The sequence below is a fragment of the Nesoenas mayeri genome (assembly GCF_963082525.1).
Source record: "Nesoenas mayeri genome assembly, chromosome: 2".
NCBI lineage: Eukaryota > Metazoa > Chordata > Aves > Columbiformes > Columbidae > Nesoenas > Nesoenas mayeri.
The window spans coordinates 127,012,640-127,036,609 of record NC_137543.1 but is presented as its reverse complement, the minus strand read 5'-3'; the positions used below and the strand labels follow the sequence as shown (position 1 = coordinate 127,036,609).

At 37.4% G+C, this 23,970-nt stretch overlaps 1 protein-coding gene across 8 annotated transcripts in view; it reads right to left on the bottom strand.

The window, feature by feature from the left end:
• Positions 1-6,640: 6,640 nt before the first annotated feature.
• ANKRD28 (ankyrin repeat domain 28) overlaps positions 6,641-23,970 on the bottom strand; it is a gene marked incomplete at its 5' end in the record, with an annotated part of 125,142 nt that continues 107,812 nt past the window's right edge. For all 8 annotated transcript variants that reach the window (XM_080338824.1, XM_080338823.1, XM_080338826.1 and 5 more), the window contains 13 exons: positions 6,641-7,707; positions 13,226-13,317; positions 15,594-15,676; positions 15,820-15,902; positions 16,089-16,234; positions 16,697-16,780; positions 16,877-16,964; positions 18,364-18,583; positions 19,178-19,295; positions 19,757-19,844; positions 21,155-21,356; positions 22,589-22,663; positions 23,620-23,646. In XM_080338824.1, coding sequence (XP_080194950.1) covers positions 7,421-7,707; positions 13,226-13,317; positions 15,594-15,676; positions 15,820-15,902; positions 16,089-16,234; positions 16,697-16,780; positions 16,877-16,964; positions 18,364-18,583; positions 19,178-19,295; positions 19,757-19,844; positions 21,155-21,356; positions 22,589-22,663; positions 23,620-23,646 — 1,593 coding nt within the window. In that variant the 3' untranslated portion in view covers positions 6,641-7,420. The remainder of the gene's footprint in view (positions 7,708-13,225; positions 13,318-15,593; positions 15,677-15,819; positions 15,903-16,088; positions 16,235-16,696; positions 16,781-16,876; positions 16,965-18,363; positions 18,584-19,177; positions 19,296-19,756; positions 19,845-21,154; positions 21,357-22,588; positions 22,664-23,619; positions 23,647-23,970) is intronic.

The window sequence follows — 23,970 nt, the reverse complement described above, 5'->3', positions numbered from 1 at the left end:
AACAAGGCCTTCTGGCCTTACCGTTTGCATGGGGCATATGCTCTGCCTCCTCCTTGATAAGGGTAGGCCTAAGTATTAGAGTATGTTCTCACGCCTTGGTCTCTTCACCCCTAAAACAGCCTTTAGCAAAGAGACACTGGAAAAACTGTAACAGACAGTACTAGGCACCATGGAGAATTACCAATAAGTAGCTTCCTCTCACCATCTTGATCTTTGAGGAACAAGAGATGGATTTGTTCTGAATCAGGGTGACTGGGCAGTAACCTATGACACTGCCTAGCACCAATGGGCAGGTTTTGGAACAGCAACCCCAGCACTGCCCCGTGGAACACAGCACAGCTCTAAAAACACCTGTGTGCACCTGAGTGCAGCTACATACCAGTTGCTGAGGTGGGAGAAGCTGTCAGCAAGGCGGATGTTCACGTGGGCAGACTTGCAACATACTGTGATGCAGCCCATCACCTGATATCCCACCAGTGGATACAAGCAGTTTTATTAACGCTTCCTGAACAGTTTCTGCCTGTGGGTGCAACCAAAACCAAACACAAGGATCATACGGGAAGAACAACATGTCTAGAACAGCTTTAAATCACTCAGTCTGTTGACTTAAATGAAATCAGGATTTGGAAATTTGTACTAAGACCAAAGGAATGTCCTGTCTGAGACAGACAGCAGGGGGTGATGTCTTCAAAGGGCCTTGGCACTGCCCCAGGGATGAGAAGACAACCGTAGAAACTGTCTGTCCAGGTAGGGGTAACAGCACGTAGGTCAGAGGTGTTTCTTCATCAGGGGTCTGCTGCTTTGGGATTCACATGACCAGTGAGTTTTCCAGGTGGATGTGAAGATACTCTACAGCAATAGAAACCACCAGAAAGCAAACTAAAGGAACATTTAGCAAACAGGACATTGGAGTTCAGTTACTGAGAGGCATGTGAAGAGGCTGAGGAACTGGTAACACGCTGGGACAGTATGTACAGAACAAAGATCTTCACAAGGGACAAGTGGGTGTAAGCTCGTTGATGCAGATCTCTTCAGGTGGAATGAACCAGGCTGAAGCAACTGAACTTCAAGAGCCTCCCACAGTCAACACAGACGTAAGGACACCATCATCGTGAGGCACAGCACGGTCTTGCCCAGGCTGTGACCTGTCTTGCAGAATCAAGTATTTAACAAACACCCCAGCAGGACCACCACAAAAAACTGACTGCCCTCTTTGGCTGCTTCAGACATTCCATCTAAAGCAAATAACAGAGCCAACTGAAGAAAATAACATTTTCAGAACTTCTACAGAAAGAGGACACAAACAATGCCTGAATACCACTACTGACACACAGGCAGCTTCAGTAGCTAGAAAGAATTACCCCCTCCTCCTTCAACGATGTAGGTTTAAAAAAAAGTTGTGACAAATGCCATTTCTGAAAACCCCAAATACTCACAGATTGAAGTGGGAGCGGTCACTCAGTCACGTATTTAATCAACAGCAATGGAGGTACTTCAGAGATTCACTCTATTCTCCTTCCTCCTTCCATTGGCAGAGCAGGCGTAGACAACACAGGTCAGAAGTCAGAAACCATCAAAAATGGTACCCGCAGCAGATCAAACAAACTTATGGTAGAATTGATTAGAAAGGCTGAATTCAGTAAGATGTTAACAGATTCTAGGAAAGATTTTTAAGATTTTAAGAAAACTACGCAGACAGCTTGAACAACGAAGTTTGGCAAGGCAAAGGAAATACAGGACAAGATAGGATGCGAATCCTTAGATTTTGCTTTAAGACTGTTTAAGGTATCTAACATATTCTTTTAACATTAAAAAAAAATTGAGACCTCAGTGTCTTAAGCTTTGTGAGCTAAGTCCACTCCCAGGTATAATAAGAACCCACACATCTGTAATTTGACAAGGCTTGAAAGCTGGCTTTGTTTTGTTGTGTTGTGAATCTGAATAGCAAAATTTCTGGCTGCTTCTATTGCAATTTTAATGAAAAAGCAGAAGGTGTTTTTTTCCTCTTTAAATATTTAGTGACACTAGCAATACTTAAGACAGCTTGAAAGGCTCTTTAGGTTCCATAGTGTTCAACTATGTTTACAGTTAAATGGTGAAATACTGCAAGGTTCCTCTCCCAGCCTTGGCTTGAAAATTGCTAAAACGTAGCATGGACTGGAGGGAACTCAGTTCATCCTCATGTAAAATAACAGACAGCACCAGGGAAGGATGGAGAATTTACATGCTGCTTTATTCGAAGACAATAGAGCTAAAGAGACTGGGATACCGGGCTGGAAGGAGTTGTAAGAAATCTTCAAGTCCCGCAAGCAGGGACATTTTGTCTTCTTCCTGTAGGAATGTTTGGTTGCAGGATTAGTTGTAAAGACAGGAAAAGGCTCACACCTTGAAAATGTTCATCACAGCTGTAACTATTTTCCCCTCAGGAAAAGGAAACCAAAACATTCTTGCAATTTTCCTGGGCTGTAGATGACTGAAAAAAACCCCACTCTTTCTGAGGTTGCCATAGGCACCTGAGGACACATGGATCAGACCAGAGGCCTGGGTGACACTTAAAATATCCAGCCAGGCATTTGCTGCTCCTGTTAAGGAATAAAACAAAGAGATTTTTGTGACAAGGCTTATCAATAATTATAAATATAATAATAGGATATTTTCTTAAGAATGACCAGTTGTTTTGCCATTTCAAATTCCTTTGCACTTAACATTCTTCAAAACATACGCATATTATAGTGAGAAAAGGACTTCAGGAAAATAAAAAGCCCTATGCTATCAGCTTAACAAACAAAGAGGCCTATATTGTGTCTCTTCACATTTAACATCTCAGGTTTCAGTCTGTAAAGGAGACCTATATTTTATAAATTACTGTCTTGTCCAATTTAGAGTCACAGCTACAGATTTATAAAAAAAGGGTTTTAATCCTAACTTGAAAGAATTCTTCTCTGTCCCACCAGTTTTTGCAGCATATTAAAGGATTATAAAGAAATCATCACAAATTGTAGAGAGATTACCACAAGAGGCAATAATTACCAGCCAATCTTGGATTTAAGGACTTATTTAAATTTGTTGGACCAACTTCAAGAATTCAAATATCTGCTTTCCCTGATATTAAAATGGATTTTGCAGAGTTTAAACCCATGCCTACAGAAGTGGTGTTAAAAGTTTAAACTACTTAGTAAGAGATTATAAAGGCCCGGTCTCTCTAAAGTTATTCGTCTGATCCAACCAGGACCGGATTATCAGGAATTATTGTTATCAGGAATCAAGGCTTTCTGACCAGAAACACAACTGCATTTCTTCAGGTGAGTGGCCATGTAGCATCAGCAGAGCCACAGAGCAAAGGGTGGGAGATGAGGAGGGTCCTCCTGCTGCCCTCAGGGAAGCCCAAGGAGCTCCCTCACCCACCATGTGTACCCTGAGCCAAAGAACACGTCCTCCTGAACTGCTGTTTCCAGAAAACGCCCTTTTTATTAATATTTAGGTTTCTGTTTTTTAGGCTGAAGAATCCATAATCATTATCTCATGCTCCGTTTTAGTGATCTGCCACACAGCCTGGGTAACAGCATTGGGATCTTCAGTGCCCTTTGTGTAGCAAAACTTCAAAGTCCTTAATTTTTAAATGTTTTCTTCTTTTTTAACCAAACTTCTATTAATTTTTTAGTCTGGTAGACAAGTCAGAATTTAAAACCAGAAGATATACAATGAGAAAAAAACCCACCACAACCAATATCCAAGTTTAAGAAGTATTATTTCTAGCTCTGATGATCATATCAATATATTTGGAATAATGTTGGAGATAACTAGAGATGGGGAAGCAATAGAGAGTAAGAGGAGGAAAAACAAAGCAGGAGACAAGAGAGGTCAAGATTTCCTAGGAAATACAAGACAAATCTTTTTTATTACAGTGGGGTCACTCAGGGTAGGGGGGAAGACAGATTGATTCTTCATTTTAACAGCATCGGGTGCCACACTGCACTCGAAAAGTAACAACTCAGCCTGGGAGGTTCCTACTAACATGGCATTTTCTCCCGTAGAATACTGATCTCAAGAACTGAAAAACCCATAAACATCCTAGAAGTCAGAGTACGCATGAAGCTGAGCAGAGCTGGTTTCTTCTCTTTCCTGAAGTCCATTTGATTTCAGTTTTTTTCAGGATAAGAAGAGTTCCTTTATTCTAATGTATCGCTCCGGTAGTCCAGCCAAGGCTCACTGCTCGCTCTTGGTGACGATCCAAGAGATTGTTGGGATGAAGGCTGTAACAATAACTGTGCCCTATTCATCTGTACAAAAAGAGGAGGATTCTTTTGAGAAATATGGACAATCCGATATCAGTTTTTGGAAATGAACAGGCTGCCACTGAAGTATGAACACTTCTGTCACCTTTTAATTAATAATAATAACCCCCCACCCACCACAGAAAGCATTATTTGCTTTACAGAAACAAGGAAGATCTTCTTCTCCTTGACCTCGCATTAAGAAAGTTGTCTCTGACCACGGTAGCATGTTCTTTAATCATGTTCCATTTTTGGAATAAGACCAGATTCTAATAATAGTCCCAATTATCCCTTTCAAGGCACAATTACTGTCCTACCCATACAGCCACGTAGCAGTGCTTTTCAAAAACCAAAACCAGGCAAATTGCAACCTACAGGCTCACTGAATAAATTCTAATGATGAGACAGATGAGATACACAAATCATATGACTGGAGTCCTAAATGGAATTAACAATTTGTAATAAAACCCACATCTTTAGCTCTAAAAAGTTCACAGAAGTCAACTTAAAAAAATAGTGCAATTTATAGCATCAAAAAGAAGTTTTCTCCTTCAAGAGGTGAGTAGTAATGAGATGAAATGAAAGTGAGGCATGATTTCTGATTGACAGATGGAAACAAAGGCGCTTAACAGCACTATTTTATGCATTTGCCTGTCTTCCATATCCAAAACTTTAACTTTCAAACAAAGGCCTTCTGAGGGTTTTCTCCTCTGTCACCTGGGCACACAGTGGACATGGACAGTTCTCAGTTGCTTGTTTTTCAAAGAAGACAATGAATGCCCAAGGGCTGCAGACACCGAACTCTGAGGGAATGGGTCATTGTGAAGTCAAACAGAAGTTACAATAGCACAGATGGTAAAGGCCTAATAATGTAATATTTTCACGGTTCCTTTAAAGCAACACAAACAGAACAGTTTCATTAACAGCAATATGCAATTGCTACCTTCTCAATAACGGGCACGCTAGCTGGCATTCTCATTCTGATTTTCCACAAGCATATGAGGAAAAACGTGTCCATGCGGTAAACACATGCAGTGCATCTCAAGACAGGCCAATATGGATCTGTCGAGTGCTGCCTGCACGCTCAGCTGAGGCACATCTGTCCTCCCACTCAGCCCCACGTGCTGAAAGATTCAGAGGGAGGAAAATACAGAAATCACGATATCCCCAAAGTCACCTCATTCTGCTGACAGATGAACATACTGCACCTATGAACAACCAACACAGGTACAAACAGTTAAGAAAGTGACGCTTAAAAGGAAGGCTAAAGGAATAATGAAGTAATTTAACATTTAAAATGAACTAGCTCACCTTCACTTTAGAATGAAAATGCTGGCAGAGCCTTTGTGAAGTAGATAGTGTAAATTCCAACAGTTCAACAAAAGAGACTTTGTCATTAATGCTTAGTAGATACAAATACATTATTCATTAGGAGAACTCACATTTGGGTTTTATTATACTCCGTAGAATATACAGGAATCTTGAAGTACTGAAAGAGTGCAGGTAAATACAGTATTCAAGCAGTCACTATTTCTATGTACATGCTCATTAATTCTTAAAAAAACCCACAAAATTATCAAATAGATCAAAATATTGTCCCGTGTTTCCACACTGTTCAGAAAACCAGCTGATAATTTATAATATCATAAAGATTTCCAGTTTCACAATACAAAAAGGATAAAAAGGAAATTGGAATCAGCTTGTAGTAATTTATTTTTACTTTACCAGGACATGCAAGGAATCCTTGCATGTACATAAACAAATTCACTTGAAAAGTTATAATTAAAGCAGAGCCAAGTAAAGTAAATATTCATATTTAACAGACAAAACTTCAGCTTACTTATGTCAGTTTTTCAGTCATCAGGCAATTAAAAAAACATAGTAGTCTGTTATAAATAAACAAAAAATAATTCTTCGGGCAAGTCTGAACTACTTTACAGGGACCCGTTTCTGCTGTTTATTCTCTAAATGGAGCACAACAAAGTCACACAGTTCTTCCCACAGACCAGACACTGTACTTTTTTTTCTAATAGGGAAATATACTTTTAAATTCACCTCCCGCCCTTGTAACTCCAGGGTTTGGTTGTTTTCTTTTCTTAGAAAAAGTGATAGGGATACACAATTTTACATACAAATTTATGATGTAAGGAAGTGGACAAATTATCGAAAAGAACTCTCAGTCACAAGAGGGTTATCAAGACATTTCAGTTTTTTTATACAGTTTCATAGTTTCCAAGTTACTTGTGTATTTTTAAATTAAAAAAATCTCACTCCAAAACCCAAAAGTTAAAAAATCTAAAACTGTGCAACAATTACTGCTTCCCTCCCACATCTCCCACCCCTTCCCTTGTTTATTACACTGTACATTTTTCACCCTGACTTCACCTTGTTAGCTGGTTTAATTTTAGTATTATAAAAGTATGACAAGTCCATTTTCATTTCTCCTAAAAGAAAAAGAAAACGAAACTTAAAAGTACATCTGCTTTCTCTCATGGTACATTTAATAGTGTCGGAAGGCTTTAAGATGATTAAAAAAAATAAATCAACATTTAAAACCAAATCTAAGCTTCTTTTCCAGAAGTAATTAAGGTTGGGTTAAAACAACTTCTCAAATAACCTATTCCAGTTTTCACAAAAAGATATTTAATTAAAAAAATCTTTAAGTTATTTGGTCCTTTGGCAATTTGCAGCACAAACAATGCCTACTGTACCAAACTCATTTATTGCCTTCAAAATGGTTCTAGTTTTATTGATAATATTTAAATCTAGCATCCTTTGTGTTGTACAATAGCGTTGTTCATTTACACCAAGTCGGGTGCCCAGTCTGCAGAAATTACTCCCGGCACCAGAAACAGAACGGTAGAATAAAGTTAAATAAAACAGTTTTGACATTCTTTATTTTATTTTATTTTTTTTGCCATGGTTTCAAAGTACTTATTCAAGAATTTATGCTGCTTCTGCAAAATATGCTCTTAAAAATCCTCCTAGAGTCTCACAGATTTTTTTTTATATGCAACCACAATAAAAAACATCTTCTCAAAGGTCTGTCCTCTTTTTGCATTCGAACACTGATAGCTTTTTTCCAAAAGCGCAAGTCTGACCTTCCAGCGTGAGGGTTCACTCTTCGGACCTACAAAATGTAGCTGCTAATAGGTCTCAGAATCTGAGTCATTGAGTTCGTCTTCTTCTGTATAGGGGTAGCCATCTTCCCTGCCAATGTTGTTGAAAGTACAGTAAGAGCTATGGTCACTCCTCATGATTGGCAGGGAATCGAAGGTGACAGTTTTTGAGGTGTTGGTGTAATGATTAATGGCATTGAACGTCAGGGAAGGTAACGTGCTGCTCGACGAAACAGGCATCATTGTGGCCAGGATGAGGGCCAGGCAATCAGCCACGTCCTTGTTGGGGGCGCAGGCCAACGCTGGTGTGTAACCTGGGAAGTCAAGAAAAAACCAAACCCTTCATTTAAAATAAAGGCAATGTAAAAATTTCTCCGAGACTGTGTCACCTTTCAGCTGCAAAAATCACTTAGTTCTGTACTCTTAAACAAAAAAACCCACAAAAACTCAGAAACATATGAACTAAAAAAAGCCAAAACAAAAAACCCCAAGAAACCCAAAACACCACAAAATTAAATGCATGATCGATTAGCATTCAACTTTGTGTTACAAAACCAACCCAGAACTAGTGGGCTTTGGAACAAAGTTGTAATTGTTTTGTTAAGCACAGTCAGACACTCCAGACCAGCAAGAAAAGCCTGGATTTGAAAATGGTGCGGAAGTCTGAGGAGAGACAAGTAATTGAAGCCAACACTGGGGGCTGAAGGTATTCGCTACGGAGCCACTGCAGAAACTACAGCTCAACATGTTAAGTATTTCTTCACCCAGGAGCTTCCAGGTAGCTGCTCATCACAGACAATTATTAAAATAAGACTTTCCTATCTCAATAACAAGCTGGCTAAAGCATCAAGGACAGCTAACTGAAAAGGCAGAGTATACAAATTCATCCAACCCATACTTTATTACAATACACAGTAATATAAACTATAAAGCCAATATGTAGCTTTTATTTTTATTTGAGGGTTATCAATTAAGAAATCCATGGAAGTCTGAGGAAATGCCAGCTGGATTAGCAGGCAAGGACTTGCAGGGAGAAACTACACCTCTTGGTTGCCCAGCTGGTCTGGCCAAGCTCCTGCCAGGCCACGCTGCTGTGACAGCCCCCACACAGGAGGTCTTGGGCTGTGGGATGTGAAATCTCTTTCTGGGTAACTGTAGCTCTAATAATTCTCCAACATTCCTCCTTTTGCAGTTTCCCCCTTCCTATGTACTTGCCTCTACTCATTACATGTCAAGAAAAACATGTTGCTCCTGTCTCAGGCGTAATCACCCCACAAGGCACCTGAGGATCAGATTTGGCACAGGTCTCAGGGCATTTCTACACCATTGAGGTACTGCCATCGGTGGTGACACAGCAGCTCTGGAAGCAGGGCGGTCACAGAAGTACAGCCACAGACAACAGCTAATTCTGCTGCCAAGACCAAAGGTCGTTCATTCCCTCTGCCCAGCTCCACACAGAAGTGGTCACGGTCATGGTCTGGTGGGTGGCCAGATAGTCTCGCAGCCCAACAACTCCGTAACTCAAAGGCATACAACATCCAGGTAAAATGCACGCAAGCAATAGTAAAGAACAGCTTTAAAGCAAACCACATAATAGACTCCTGTTCAGACCTTAGGAAGACATGGACTATAAGGCAATGCCCGTTCTACCAGCAAGTGTTTCAACTATCAATTGTAGAAGGAGATCCAGGTCAAGTTTTAGGACAGAGCTCAGGAATAGTTAATGTGTTGTACAATCACATGGATGTTTTAAACAAGTAGGCGCATTAGGGAAAATGTAGCTAGAACTTCAGAAAACAGCAAGCAGAGGGACAATCTTGCAGCTCAACTATTGCTTGCTCAGGACAGACCAAGGACCAAGGAAACACACAGTGCAGGCACCAGCTGACCACTCGACACAGCCGTCCAGAAGTGCAGCTCAGCAGATGTTTTCATTGTTAGTAAGGTGTCACAGCACTTAAACAGCTTGGTGTTAATTAACAGTGACAGTCTGCAGAAGAGACACATTTTGAGAGGATTCAGAAGGAAGGGCCAGAGCTTGCCACACTTGGATGAAGATGGCATTTCAGGCACACAAGGCAGGACAGAAGGCTCAGAAGTGATACCCAAATGCACACAATTTAATATCTACAGTTGCTGGACATTAGATGAAGGTGACACACAAAATAAATATATTCAACTGGCCATATACAACACCATTTTTTTCACTTACATTATTTGATAAAAACTCAAAGAAAAATGAGCAGTCACCAGCTGCCTTTTTAGTGCCCTTCCCTCCCCACGCCTTCCTGTTTTAAAGACTGCATCCTGCTAAGATCTTGAATACTCATACTTATGTTCCTTCTGGAACAAAGCATCCCAGTTCATTATAAAAAAACCCAAAAATTAAAGGCCAACTTAAAGATTAAACAGATTACCTGCTTCTGTTAAAAGTTCTCCAAACCCAGCGTTCATACTAATATTTGACTGTAGGTCTTAAGCTCCTGGCTTTAATAAGTAGGAATGAAATATCACTGTTTCATTCTTGCCTTAGACATAACAAGATGAAGTAGCTGTTTGCATCATGACAGTTACACCTGTGTCCTTTACCGCTTTATTTTTGCTTATGTTATTTTAAAATTATAAGAACGAATTCTATTTTTATGCCCCTTAACTGCAAATGATTGTTCATATGTCAGGGAAACAATAGGTATAAATACTTCAAACTTTCTTTTAAGAAGATGTTGGTAAATATACTGACTCCACTGAAATACTCTTACTCAGTTTCCACATAATGTTCCCCATAACCTGTACTTGTATCTGCATAAGCCTTCACACAACAACAACAAACCAAACAAAAACTATTTCATTTCTAGATGTGGCAACAGAAGCAGCAGGAGGTGAAGCAGCTTCCTTGCACAACAGAAAACTGAGCCTGTGTGCTGGACACGGACCTAAGCCCAGGGCTCCCTGTGCCCAAAGGCAGAGCTGCTCCCTCCCCTGGGCCTGGAAGTTTCCATGAAGGCGCCTACAGAAAAATCAGAGGGTTATTAATGTGGTCAGTGCAAGGAGAGTTCTCAAGATTAACTGAATGAAGCTGCACACTTGGGAAAGAGAAGAAAATCATCTGAGGCATGAGTCATCTCATAAGCATTTACATGAAAAATTCCTCCCAGAAAACTGGAGATTTCCAAAATAAACTCAAATACGAGTAACGGAAGGCTTGGAAAAGAATGAGACAAAAAGAATTCCCACCCCTCATTTAAAACCAAAATTTTAAAAAGCTTGAAATGCCGCTGCTCACTGTAATGATAATCTAGAAAAGAAGAGAAACCTCCATGCTATGTCAGTCCCTGGAGTCAGAGAATCCCTCATCTCACTACTGTGGTGGATATTAAGGCAACAAATAAAAGACAGACTGTACCAGGAAATTTAGCTATCCTGGTAAGTTAAATACTGGAAAAAAACCCCAAACCAAACCAAAACCTTGAAAAGTTGGTTGAGTGACCAAAAGTAAAATTCCAGATGCTGTCAAATGAAAGAAAAAGCTGGCAATTTATTTTAAGACAGGTAAACTTACATAAATAAATGTAAGAGAACTATTGTAGATGTGGATGATGGCCAAGTTTCATCACGACAGGTGTGGAAACATGAGAATAGAACTGAAAGATTTGAGTGAGAACTGATACAGGACTGAGAATGAACCCTCAACATGACTGATTTTGGCAAGTATACCACAGTCAATTTGCTGTTTCGGTTGCATTTAATCTTTTGAGAACCAAGAGGATTACATTGTTTTCCAAAGACTTTAGTTCTTAAACATTTGAAAAAGTGATCTCACCACATTAAGAGATGCTCTATAACAGGAGGAGTATGACTTCAAATTTAGAGTTTTAAATATCTTATACATTATCTATAAACTGAAATGCAGAGAACTGGAGTGATGTAGGTTCTGTAGCCCAGATATAGAAGCAGAGAACTATTAAGGACTTGTATACAGATATGGATAGAAACAGAGACTACTTCTAAAAAATGTCAATGCTGCCTTTCTATAAAGGGACAACTTCCAAGACAATAAGGGGATCACCACTCCACACCAGCTGAGGTTCTGCTGGTTACATGTTCCATATAGAAAGACATGCTTCCATGTCAAATACTAACTCAAACTAACTCCAGTCTAATCTAATTCTATCTGAAATGCCAAGCCTGTGTGGCTGATCACCGTACTTATCTGAGCTGTGTTAAAGTAAGAGAACATCAGTGTTGCGAAGCAAAATACGCCAGCACCTATTTCTTCAGTCTGCTTTGCTAAACAGATAGCTTTCACCCTCCAAAGTGCATGAATCATACTCTTAAGTCTTTCTAATTAACAAAAATAATCAAAGTTTATCCTATATTTTTACTATATTAGGATTAAATAAATATATGTAATAATTTTTTCTTCAGACACAAGACAAGTGGATCTAAAGCAGAACCTGGCTATGACTACTGCCAGCAGCTTTTCCATTTAATATAAAAGGTACACTATGGAAATCAAGAATTTTGCAACAGGTTTAGCAAGACTGCTGACATACTAATATTTCTAAGAATTAAGAAAATATTACACTGACATGTGCAATAGATTGATAAATCACATGAAAATTTCCCTTACTCTCTCACAACTCCAAGTATTCAGCACTCAGCACATACCGTACTTTAAGCTGGCACATTCATCCAACAGAAGAAGAATATATTACAAATATTCTCAAGGCTGCTTCAAATTTTATAAACAAGGCAATTGCTATTAGAAATAAAAGTGAAGAAGCACAGCGAGGAACTAGATTAGTTAGCTCTCAGATTACTTTAAAATCTAAAATATCAGCAGAATTAAGTTGTTTCACATGTTGCAGTTACATCCTCAGGCTGCCAGAAACAAAAATTTAAAAAGTATATTTTCCAGTCTTTTCAGTTTAGGGAATTTGATTTAGCAGTTACCCCTGTAACCTGTTCTAGGAAAAGAACAATCATTAAATCACCCATGGCACTTTAAGCTGTGTAATTTGAGAAACACACAAAGTCACAGTAAACATTAAGGGAGGAAAAAAAATCCAAACTGGAATTATAATTAGAACTATTAATTAGAAACATGCCTTCTGGAAAAAACAAAGATCAACAAAAAGCAAAAAACCCCAACTCCTCCCTCCAACAAACTCCAGCTACTGCTTACATTTAAAAACATATTGGGATATGGCCCAAGAGCAGAATTTCTTATGCTCTTAAAAGCACAGCTTTGGAGGACCACTGATTTCTTATATGAAAATATGCAAATAGGAAATCAGCAGATCTAATTTTCTTTTGTTCTGCAAGGTACAGGATTTATTCTCTGTGATAAAGCAGTTACTTTTTCTTACTTCTGTGCACCAAAAAACTAAAGAGCCAGAAGCTTGAGACCAGTAACTGAGATTTGTAATTCATACTTGCTTTTAAAAAACTAACACCAACATACCTACCATAACAAAATGGATGGCAATTCAATCCATCCTAACAGCTGGAAGTTATATTTTACTTTGAGCATTACATTTTTTAACTGTTTCCAGTATGCCAGAGCTAGTGTATTTATAGTGTATACATTATAAAAGTACAAATGCAAACCAAACATTTCTGTGCTGTGACCTGCATTGTTCTGAAAGTTTTCACTCCTCTTACACTGCTGCTGCTTTGCTAAAATGCCCCATCACCAACCCAACACATTTTTTTCCATGCAGGAACCTACTGCAAGGCTCATAAGAAATTCCTGCAAGGTCATTGCATTTCAGTGAGCTGAGTTTAACAGCACAGTTCTCTATGGGGAAACAAAGTTAAATGTGTTCTTACCATTTTCATCTACAGCAAGTACGCTTGCTCCCTTCCCTAAAAGCTCTTGAACTACCACTGTTAGTCCATTCCGAGCAGCAACGTGCAGAGGTCTGTGAAGACAAAGAAATTGGTAAATAAACCTTAGAACAAGATATTAAGTAAGATAAGTAGCTTGCATCTAATTAAATTATTATTGAAGTATTTATACCGGCATGTTACACATTATATACATTCTGTAGATATAATAACTAAGATGGGAAAACCAGCAAATCTCTTTTCTTACTGGAAAGAAACTGCACAATAACAATCGTGCATGTTCTTTCTTCTTTCCATAGTACCACACAGTGAGGAAGCAGCTGCTAGAAGAGACCTGCCTGCCTAGGAACTTTAGCAAGTTAAAAGTCAGAAACGTCTGGTACCTTACTGTTGATAGATCCTTCACTGAACTGTTGTAACAGATATCATCACATCTGAGAGTTACTCCAAGTCACTGGCAATAATCATTAGCATAGAAACTGCAGAATGGTAGTTATTTTATTGCATGTAAATGCTTACAGGAGATGCAGAAGCATTTCATCAATCTGCCTTTTAGAAACCATTATATTCCCCTGTGACTAGAAATGAAAAAAATATTTTACAGTATAATGCATGAAGCAAGAAAAACATTACTTATCAAAACCTCAAACTATTAACTATAGCCCTGTTTTACAGTGACTTGATCTATCAAGGAGAGTGTGGCTTTACCTCAAGTATTCTATCTTTTGCAAATGCAACAGTTTTTTTCAAAATTGGTTCATGCTGGCTTAAATAAAACCTTTCCACCACTCAGCAGGAAAGAGAATAATCAGCTTACTTCCCTTCTGCTTTGTGTTGCTCTTCATTCACTTTGAGATTCTTAAAATGGTTTGAATTAACTATGAACTATAGTTTGATTTGGAAACAAGTGCCTTACACTTAAGAGATCAGAAATGCAAAAGATACAATTAGAAGAAGCTTTATCTATGGTGCTTATATTAAAGTATTAAAATGCAAGAATGCCTGCACACCACAGATATACTGGAAAATGTACTGCAACTAAAATAGAGGCCAACAATTGTAATGCTTATCTTGGCACAAAGTAGGACATTGTTTATGGTAAAAAGTCAGTTTAGTTAGTAAGAAACATTTGCCAAACCAGTAATATTTTAAACAACTGATTAAATCTTGAAATTTATGTAAACATTTCATGGAGGTGTGAATATGCACCTATTTTTCCCCATAATATCTCTCGGTCTGACTATACAAGCCAAGGCATGTGGGTGGAATTAGATGGGCCTGTGGTAGCGTATTTTCCCACTTCTGCTCCCATCCCATTTCTGTTTCTTCTCCTCCCAAGTTACCCCCTTGCTTTGAGCCAGAAATGTGGCAAAACAAACCCTTTCCTGCTTTCTGGTTATTTCATGCTGCCTGAGGTGCCCCATGGCGAGCAGCAAGAGCAGAGGAAGAACCCTTAGTATTTTAACTCCTTAGTTCAAGTAGATCTCTGAGAACAGTTGAAAGAACTGCAGAAGTTTGAGCATGACAGATTCCAGAATGGATGTAAGGCCAGAGAAATACACAAGTTGCTTACAAGTTCCACGGTTTGTTTGTTTGCTTTTTCCCTAAATGGTCAGTGATAGCATTATTCAAGCACTCTACCAATTCACGTACATAGCTACATATCAGGTGTCAAATATTGCCTGTCACACAAATATTTTCTTTAAAAGGACAAAAATGCACAAAAGTCATTTTAATAGTGCATCCTGAAATATATCTCCCAGTTTGACATACCACAGTTTTTCCTTATGATTGGGCTAACAAAATAGGCTTAATTCTACTTGAGAGAAGATCTTCAGGAAGCATTAAGAATACTATATTCTCCATAATATTTAATAGAAAATAGGCCTTCATCCTAGTAGCAGTAGGTATATTTTCCTAACAGAAAGCATGCTGAAGCATAAAAGCATACTTCAGCTAGGTTTTTTTATTAGCTAGCTTTGAAGAGCAAGTCTCAGTTTGCCTCCAATGAGCTGTTAACTGAAGTAAATTTTAATTGAAAAACTAGATCATTTATAAACCAGAAAAATATTGGTTTACAGGTAATCTCAGTGGATTGCAGTAATTCCACACAAGATTCCCTGAATCACAATACTGTAAGATTTATTTATCATCCCTTTCACTCTGCTAAGACTAGAACTTTAAGCCATTTCACTACAAGTCTGTTAAGCTCTTGATACCTGCTAAGCAATTCAATGAAAATTCAACTCATTTGGAAAAAAAATGCTGAAAAATATTCCTCTTAATGAGCAAGATACTGGTTTTAGTAGAAACACAACAAGTGTACAACACAGTCACTGCTGATACATACGTTTGCAAGGCTGCATTGGTGGCATTGATGAGGTTTCTATCCGTAATCTTCTCCAGTATTAACAAGGCACTAGTTTCATGACCCTTAATACAGAACAAACATCTGTCATATAGCAAACAGTCTTCAAAAACTACTTTGAATGCTTTTTCAAAGTAGCAAGTTAACATTTATAGACAGTGCTTGATAGCACAAAGCTCAGCACCACTAAGTCAGAGTATGCACACACCTTGCTGCAAGCCAAGTGGAGTGCTGTGTTCTTAGAACTGTCTTGCAAAGTCAGGTCAGCCTTAGCACTGCTAACCAGCACCTCTGAGGAAATAAAGGTCTGTGTTAACTAAAAGCGTATTCCTTGAAGTCCTAAATGGCTTACATTTGTGCACAATGAAAACATAACTTTGACAAAACAGATCCACAAGAACATTGACTATAAGGCAACCTTACCCATAGCAAGATTAACATATTTAAGGGCAGAAATATACAAAGCGTTCTCTTTACCAACTGTATTTGTCTGTCCGTTTTCTGCAGCCATCATTAAAGGCGTTTTCCCAGAAGAATCTACAGCATTTACTTGAGCATTGTGACTGAGCAGGAGCTGTAGACACTCAACGTGATCTGTAAAAGCCGCTGCATGAAGAGGAGTTCTGCAACAGATCAAGAGACAACACAGCCACGCTTTCTATTTTATTCAAAGGGACACACTGACCGTGAGCCCGGAGATACAAGAGACTGTGCGCTCCCTCTCACTGACCCTTTGAAATCAGTATTGCTGGAGCTGTGACTGCTGCCTTTAGAAAGTCACTTTCAGGTCTCAAATGTTTCCCTCTGTGTCATTTGTAACAGAGATACAACTTAATTCAGAAAAAATAAAATACACATAAAGTACTACCCATAAAGTGACACAGTTTAAAACATGCTCAAACTTGCCTATATAATAAAAAGCCAATTCAAGTTTTTTATCACAGAAAAAAATCTTAAAAGAATAAAAACAGGGGAAGCAGATTTAATGTAATTAGCAAATACAAAAACCCCAAATAACTATGGAATTTAGCAAAGCCACTGTACTATATTACAAATATTCTTCCACTGTGTGTTTACACTCTTACCTTCCTTTCGAATCTGTTGAATTTACAATACCCGCACCTAGCGTGTCAATTAACATTTCCGCAGCACCTTCATTGTCATTTATCCTACAAGGAATTAAACAGGCTGTTATTTAAAGAATTATAAATCTTTTTTAAAATACAGCAATGAAATCTGTGAAGAATAATTTTGCACTTCCTTACACAGCACAATGCAATGGACTGAAAGAGTTTCCTTCCATTTTCTGGAAAACTTCCTGTTCCAGGAGGAGTTCTACACAACTGTCATGACCTAAAGCAAATGTAAAAGTTGGATATTAAAAAGGGGGAGAAGGTCTATTTATGGATCGCAACAAATAATATGGATCTAAATTAGATAAATCAATATTTTACTTGCAAGATTCAATAACACACTGGTTATATTCGATAGGGCTACATTAAGGAACTAAGACATTTTTAGAATCTTGAAAATCAAACTGACATTTAATACTGTAAACTTTGTGAAACCTAGAAGGGATTTCACGCTGTCTGAAGAAGATCCAGAACACTTAATTTAGTTCCTGACACCTCCACGTTTCAAACTTTATGGTACATTCACCACTTAGTCTACATGACATCTCCACCATTTGAGGGTTATTTTTGTTCCACCGTCTTGCTAAACCCAAAGAAAAACCACATTGATAGTCATAAAAGATTGAAAAGAACATGTTCCACCTATCATACTATTATTTTCAAAATTCTATATCCTGCTGCTGTACAGGTAGCTAAAAATTTTAAGTATCTGTTTGATCTTCGATGTCTATATGCAGAGAACCTTAGTTTGACATTCATTGTTGTCTGAAGATTTGTATTTTCATAAGTCCTGACAAATCTTCATTCTACAAATCAAGCATATTTCAGTTCTGTTTTATTCAGACACTCTGAATATGGTCACATATGAATTGGTCACTCTGAAAATGGACCAAACTGTACAGTTTGGTTTTATGAATGTGATAAAGAGATATTATTCTAGTTCAAATTATCAGTACATTACCCAGTTGTTTCAGCTATGAAGACAGTCTACTTAGTTATTCACTTTGAAATAAGCCGTAAAGTGAAGCTCTAAACCCTCCTTGATCTTTCTCTATCATGTGAATCAGAGGTGAAATAAATGAGAACCTTTACTCTATGGGAAAGGAACACACACACCAAAATCTTTATCAAAGGAGCTGAATGAGTTTCCTACATTTTAAGGCCTCCCTCGCCCCCAAATCTAAGAAAAGTATCAGTGAAGAAAAAACCCAAATTCTTATTGAATCACTTTTCTATACTTAGCTTCTTGTGCCTATCAAGGTTGATTTGAGAGAACTTTAAAAAGAGCTTTGATCTGAAATAGTTCCTCCCGAGACTCCCTGTGAAGGCTATTTTTTTGGGATGTGTGGCACGCTTCTATTCACAGGTACTACACTGAATTTCTTGAAAGAATGCTTGAGGCATAAAACTATTTGGTACAAAAATAAACACCTCATATTATGTATTAGAAGCGAACACATTCCCCCCCTCAAGACACCATGTCCATCATATTGTCACATTGACTAATAACATCTGAAAGAGGACAAACCTCATATGCTGCTTTTATAAATAGTAGTAACTTCTGTCTCAATATCAACAAATAAATTGAGACCTGTATTTTAGCTTTAATGTATTTTTACCATTATAGCAGGCCCAATGCAGTGATGTATAGCCGTGATTGTCCGCTATTGCAGGTACTGCATCCACAGATGTAGCTGACTGCAGGAGAGCTCCTAGAACACCTATATGTCCACATGCGGCTGACAAGTGTATAGGGGTTCGTCCCCTACAGTCTCGTAATAAGGACTTAGCACCATGTTGTAGCAATGCTTCCACACATTCCTCATGACCAGTAACTGCCTGTGACAGAGAGAGGAAACAGCAAGTTTGCAAATACTAACATATGTAGGCCAAGGTGTATAACTAAAGCAAGCAAGCTTCAGACAATTTCTTACATTTTTAATAATAAAATAAAGCACAGTTATTATTTTTATTCATGGAACAGCCATTCTGTTGAAAAAAGCAGCAATGCATTATCATACTGATGACAGAATAATTTCTTGGAATAGCACTGAATGAACTGCTAATCTCTAGGGCTCATTCAATTTTCTTATCTGGCAGAGACTTTAAAAAAAGAAATTGGCATATGGCATGCATTATGCTTTTCTTCCTCCCATTAACACTATCCCCGCCCCACAACAAGAAGCTGTTCTCTGGGATCTCTCCAGTCAACACTTTTACAGCAAGATTAAGAGCCTCTAGAAGTCCAAAAGAATTCTGAGGGTACAGAGCAAACAGGCAAAACTTGCCTTTTGAAAGCAACTAAAATGACAATTAGGAACTAAGAATGGCAAAACAAGAATAATGAGAACTTCATTAAAACTACGTATTAAGTCCATATTTCAAATTTATATGTATAAAACATGAAAGGACATAAAAGAAATATTCTCTTACCCCTCTATGTAATGCTGTCCTTCCCCACTTATCTTTGGCATCTACATTTGCTCCTTTGTTCAGAAGTGAATAAACGCAGTCAGTGTGTCCATTGAGAACTGACAACATCAGAGGTGTCCTAAGCAGAGAATGAAATAAAGTGTCACCTACATGGAAATTTAACAGCTGGCACTCAGTTGAAATATTACAACTACTGTCCTTCTGGACAACACTGTTAGAATTTATGTCATCAATGGCCTTCTCTACCACTACCTTCACTCTGAGAATGCCACTCATATTGGTTATTTAGATATAAGAAAATAAATTAATATCCCCTAATTTACAAGGCCCACTTAAGGGGCCAGAATCCATTTTTTTCAGCATCTGGGCAGTAAGACACATTTTAGTTTCCTTCTGCTGGAACACTTTTCACTGTCAACATTATGTTTATTGCAAAATACAGGATCTGATTTGTCCCAGTTCAAATATCATCTCCCTCTAAAGTAATAAATTAAAAATCACCCAAGTAAAATATTCAGGTTTTCCCTTTATTAAATGCAATAATTTGTAAAGAACAGAATGTGTATCGTTTAAACTCACTGTCCATTTCCATCTTGAATGTCCACTGCATTCTGTGGTTCTGCATTTCCTATCAATAGCCGCAAACATTCTGAGTGACCATTTGTAGCTGTAAAACATCATATACAAGCTTTACATTAACTGCCTTTGAGTATATCGTTCCAACAAAACAGTAACCTGCTCAGACTAAAGCCCCTGAGATTCAGAACCCACTGTACAGCTTTACCATTGTCATAACTTGAAGGAAAAACCAGAAACTATGAACACTAGAAAGCGATTTCAGAAATTGGGTATTCTGCACTGTATAGTATTAAAAGTAATAAATTCCACCTGTTGATTGCCAACAGATACTTGTTTTTTTGCATATCAATGTTGTTAACCATAATGAGAATACATGTTTACATAACATCCACAAGGAAGAATAATTAAATATATTAACTGGCATAACTTTTGCTTGCTTTAAGACGAGGTAAACACGTACCTAGTCAATCATACACAGATTGTTAGCGAGTGTAGCATGCGCAGTTACAAAACGGTAATTGAAATCACATTTAGAAAGAGAGGAAGGAAATGCAATGCACAGAAGTAATTAACCACGCAGTTAAAGAAAGAAACAAAAAACTGGGAAATCACATTTAAATGCAGCTCATGAAAGAGAAATGATTACTTGTTGGAGGGGAAATTGTGACATACAGCTGCTGCATTCAGTCCACATAAGAACAGTGATAATTCATCCTTCTCTAGCAGAAAGAAATTCTAACAGAAGTTATGAGAACCTAAATCAAATAGAAGAATACAGCTTTTGCTCATGGGCAACAAATTAAGTGGTTAGAATGATGATGTTTTGTACATAACACTCTTTTTACTGCAACATTTCTAGAACACCAGAACTATAAATGTCAATTTAAATAAGCCTATTTTCAAAGAGAGGAAAAAAATAAGAATATAGTACGAATGCTAGACTTGGAGACAGATTTCTGAGAAAGGCAGTGAGAAAACATTGCAAAGGATTGCTGTTATTTTGAAAACACTCAGGATTCATTTAAATCCTTGGAAAAAAAATTGGAAAGTATAGTTTTCACATCTCTTCTCAAACTGACAAAATTCTCCAAGACTCCAGTCATTTTTAGAAGTATTTTACTGAAAGACAGGCAACACAATTCACGGATCTAAATTTGGGCCTACAGCTTGGGCTGCGTGAGAGACGAGTTAGCTGAACAGGTAAGGGCAACACACCTTTCCATCCAGCAACATGGAACAGCCCTCCTTGAGCCAAAATGTTGCTTTGGGTTAATACCACTGTCTATCTGCCAACCGCTTTGTTACACCTTTCTTAGAACAATAATGACAGAGACTCCTAGACATGAAGATGATCCACTTGAAAAACCAAAATTTTAGAGGTTAGCGGTTAGCACATACCTGCTGCATGTATTGGTGTCCTCTTCACAACATAATCTTTCACCAAGATCGATGCCCCCTGATTAATGAGCACGTCTACACATTCCACGTGTCCCTTAAAGGCAGCAAGATCCAGTGGTGTCCTTCCGTTGTTATTCCTCACATCCAGGTCCAGCAGCGACTGTACCAGCACTTCCAGAGCTTGATGGTGGCCATGATAGGCCTACAAGAATAAGGAAATTCTTCAGTTTTCCAATTTGGCAATATTTTCTTCCCCCTCTTTACCCAGATTACATAAATGAAACTGTGAAGATAGTATTTTTGTTTTAACATGTGAAGAGCTACTGATGTAGCATGTAAATACTTACAACACTTGCAACTAATTTTAAAAACCTCAAAATATCAAGCAAGAGGGTTGGTGGGTTTTTTTTCCATTTTATCCTCTCAGTCAGCAACTGAAACTACTCTCAGAAAATCATATATCTCCAATTTGTGTAACTACCAGTATTTTGAATACTGCATGTTTCACTGCTTCACGTTATAGTTACATTGCCCTTGGATTATTTCAAGTGAGGAACATATGCAAACATAACTAATTCCTATTAGTTTTTCAAATAAAATACTTAAAAAAGAAAAAGCCAGTAAAATTTATAAATAAAAAGAACACAGTACAAATAGCTTCAGTTAACATAACTGGTAAACCAGAAGGAACTTAGGGGATGAAACAGTTAAGAGATCAGAATGGATATACGAGGATAAAAAAAGCAGCACAGAGAATACTCTGTAGGTATGTGTCAAGACAGTGTGTCAAATTAATAATGAAAAAAACCATATACAACTATCTTATAATTTTCATGATAAATTTAAAATGTATACTCACGGGTACAGAACCTCATACAGTCTTTGGTAACTGCTTTCATTTACCATTATTAAAGATCACTTTTTATTTTGGCCATATATATGTACTGCATGAGACTTTTTCAATTGCCCGAAGTCCAGTAAAAAGACAAAAGCTACATATTGAGTTGGTTACTCTGCATTTTGAACATATTTGTATAGACAATTTCATCAGGTCCTCTCCTATACTACTCTGTGCAGATGTGTCTTAAAAGTATGAAGGACAAACATCTGTCATCCTAAACAATGATGAGGGTAAAACAACTATGATGATAAAGTCATAATTACTTATAGAACAAGTCATCTGAAAGTTTCATTAGTATAAATTATAACATAAATCTTAACTAGAAGATTGCAAATGAAAAGCGTTCCATGAAGGAAGTTTCAAGAAAAATGCAAAACTTGCCATGAGTATCTTATTCAGGAATAAAATGCATTTATTTTTGCATTTAATTTATTGTTATTGATCGATTTTTAAAAAATCCAGAATGAATAAAAGTGTGTCAACACCCATTTGCAATTAGATGAGCTACCATCACTGAAGAATTAAATACTTACAGCCAGATGCAGTGGACTTATAGGCGCTCTGTTGTCTGAATCGTTCAGCATGTCAGTACCTGATGTTTCCATTAGCTTGGCAGAGAGAGAAAGTCAAGAGTGAGCCCAAAAATCCCTCACTTTTAAAAACATCATCAACAATTGCTACCGTTTTCAGTATACACAGACTGAAAAATAAGGAAGAAAAAGATGAAGAATAATATAGGATTACAGTTTCTTTAGGAATGCTAGATCTCCTTCAGCCTTTTAAAGAGTTTGAATTGCAATGACTGCAAGCCCTCCCCCATATTCATCTCCCAAGCACAGTTGTTTAATTTTGCATAACAATGCAAAAATTAAATAAGAAACTAATATCAAATTATTATTTTTTTCCTGAAGCAGCCATGTGAAATAATACACAAGAAATGCATAAAAAGGGAAGACAAGGTCAGGTGAAAACAGCTGTAGTAAGAAAAACAAACAAGCAAGCAAACAAGTAACCATTTAGATTAGGTGAAAAGTCAGCAAGAAAACAAGGTGAAAAGTCAGCAAGAAAACAAGGTGAAAAGCCAGAAGGCAAGATAGATTTCTAAGAACAGAAAAGCACTTCCCAAAAAGAAGAGATAGACCCAAAAAAGACATAAGCCTTATAAAATATGATTAAAATACCCATGTGTATACATTTCTATTTGTTACTTTCAGATGTGTTCTAAAGTTTTAATTCTGGGTCTTTTTCAAGACCATATTTCATTTAGTACACTAGTAGAATTAAAAACATTCTAAGTGTTTAAAGAACACCTAATACATTCCGATCACTAAGTTTTCATTATCGTACTTTCATAATATGGTCATACAAATGTTTCAGTAAAAAAACAAATAGATCAGAAAATATTTTTTTGGTTTTAAAATTCTGAATTGTAATTGAAACGAAATAATACATCTATGCATTAAATAAATGGTTGAATAAGTCTAAAAATAATTGGTATTTTTAAAATTACATGTCCCCTTTTGCTGTACAGTAGTACTTTAACAGCAAGAAATAATACACTTACAACATCTAGAGGCGTTTCACTTGCAATCTGCAATTAAAAAAATTCAGAATTTATGTTTCAATACATTTGAATATAAAAGTATAATTTGTATAAAAATACTAAGTTGTATAATATAACAGAGAGAAGATAAAATTAGGATATCAAATAACATACACATTTTTGCAAAGGGAATAATAAAAAAAACTACCTGAGGCTTTAGTATCTAAAATTCTAACATGTGGCTGTTAGTTACTGTAAATACGTGAACTATTTTAAAAGGCACTCTCACTTTACAGGTTTTTCCCTACATTTTGTTTTGTTCCTTCAAATGACAGTTGCAAAATTTCTTAACGCTTCTCAGTGGGATAACCT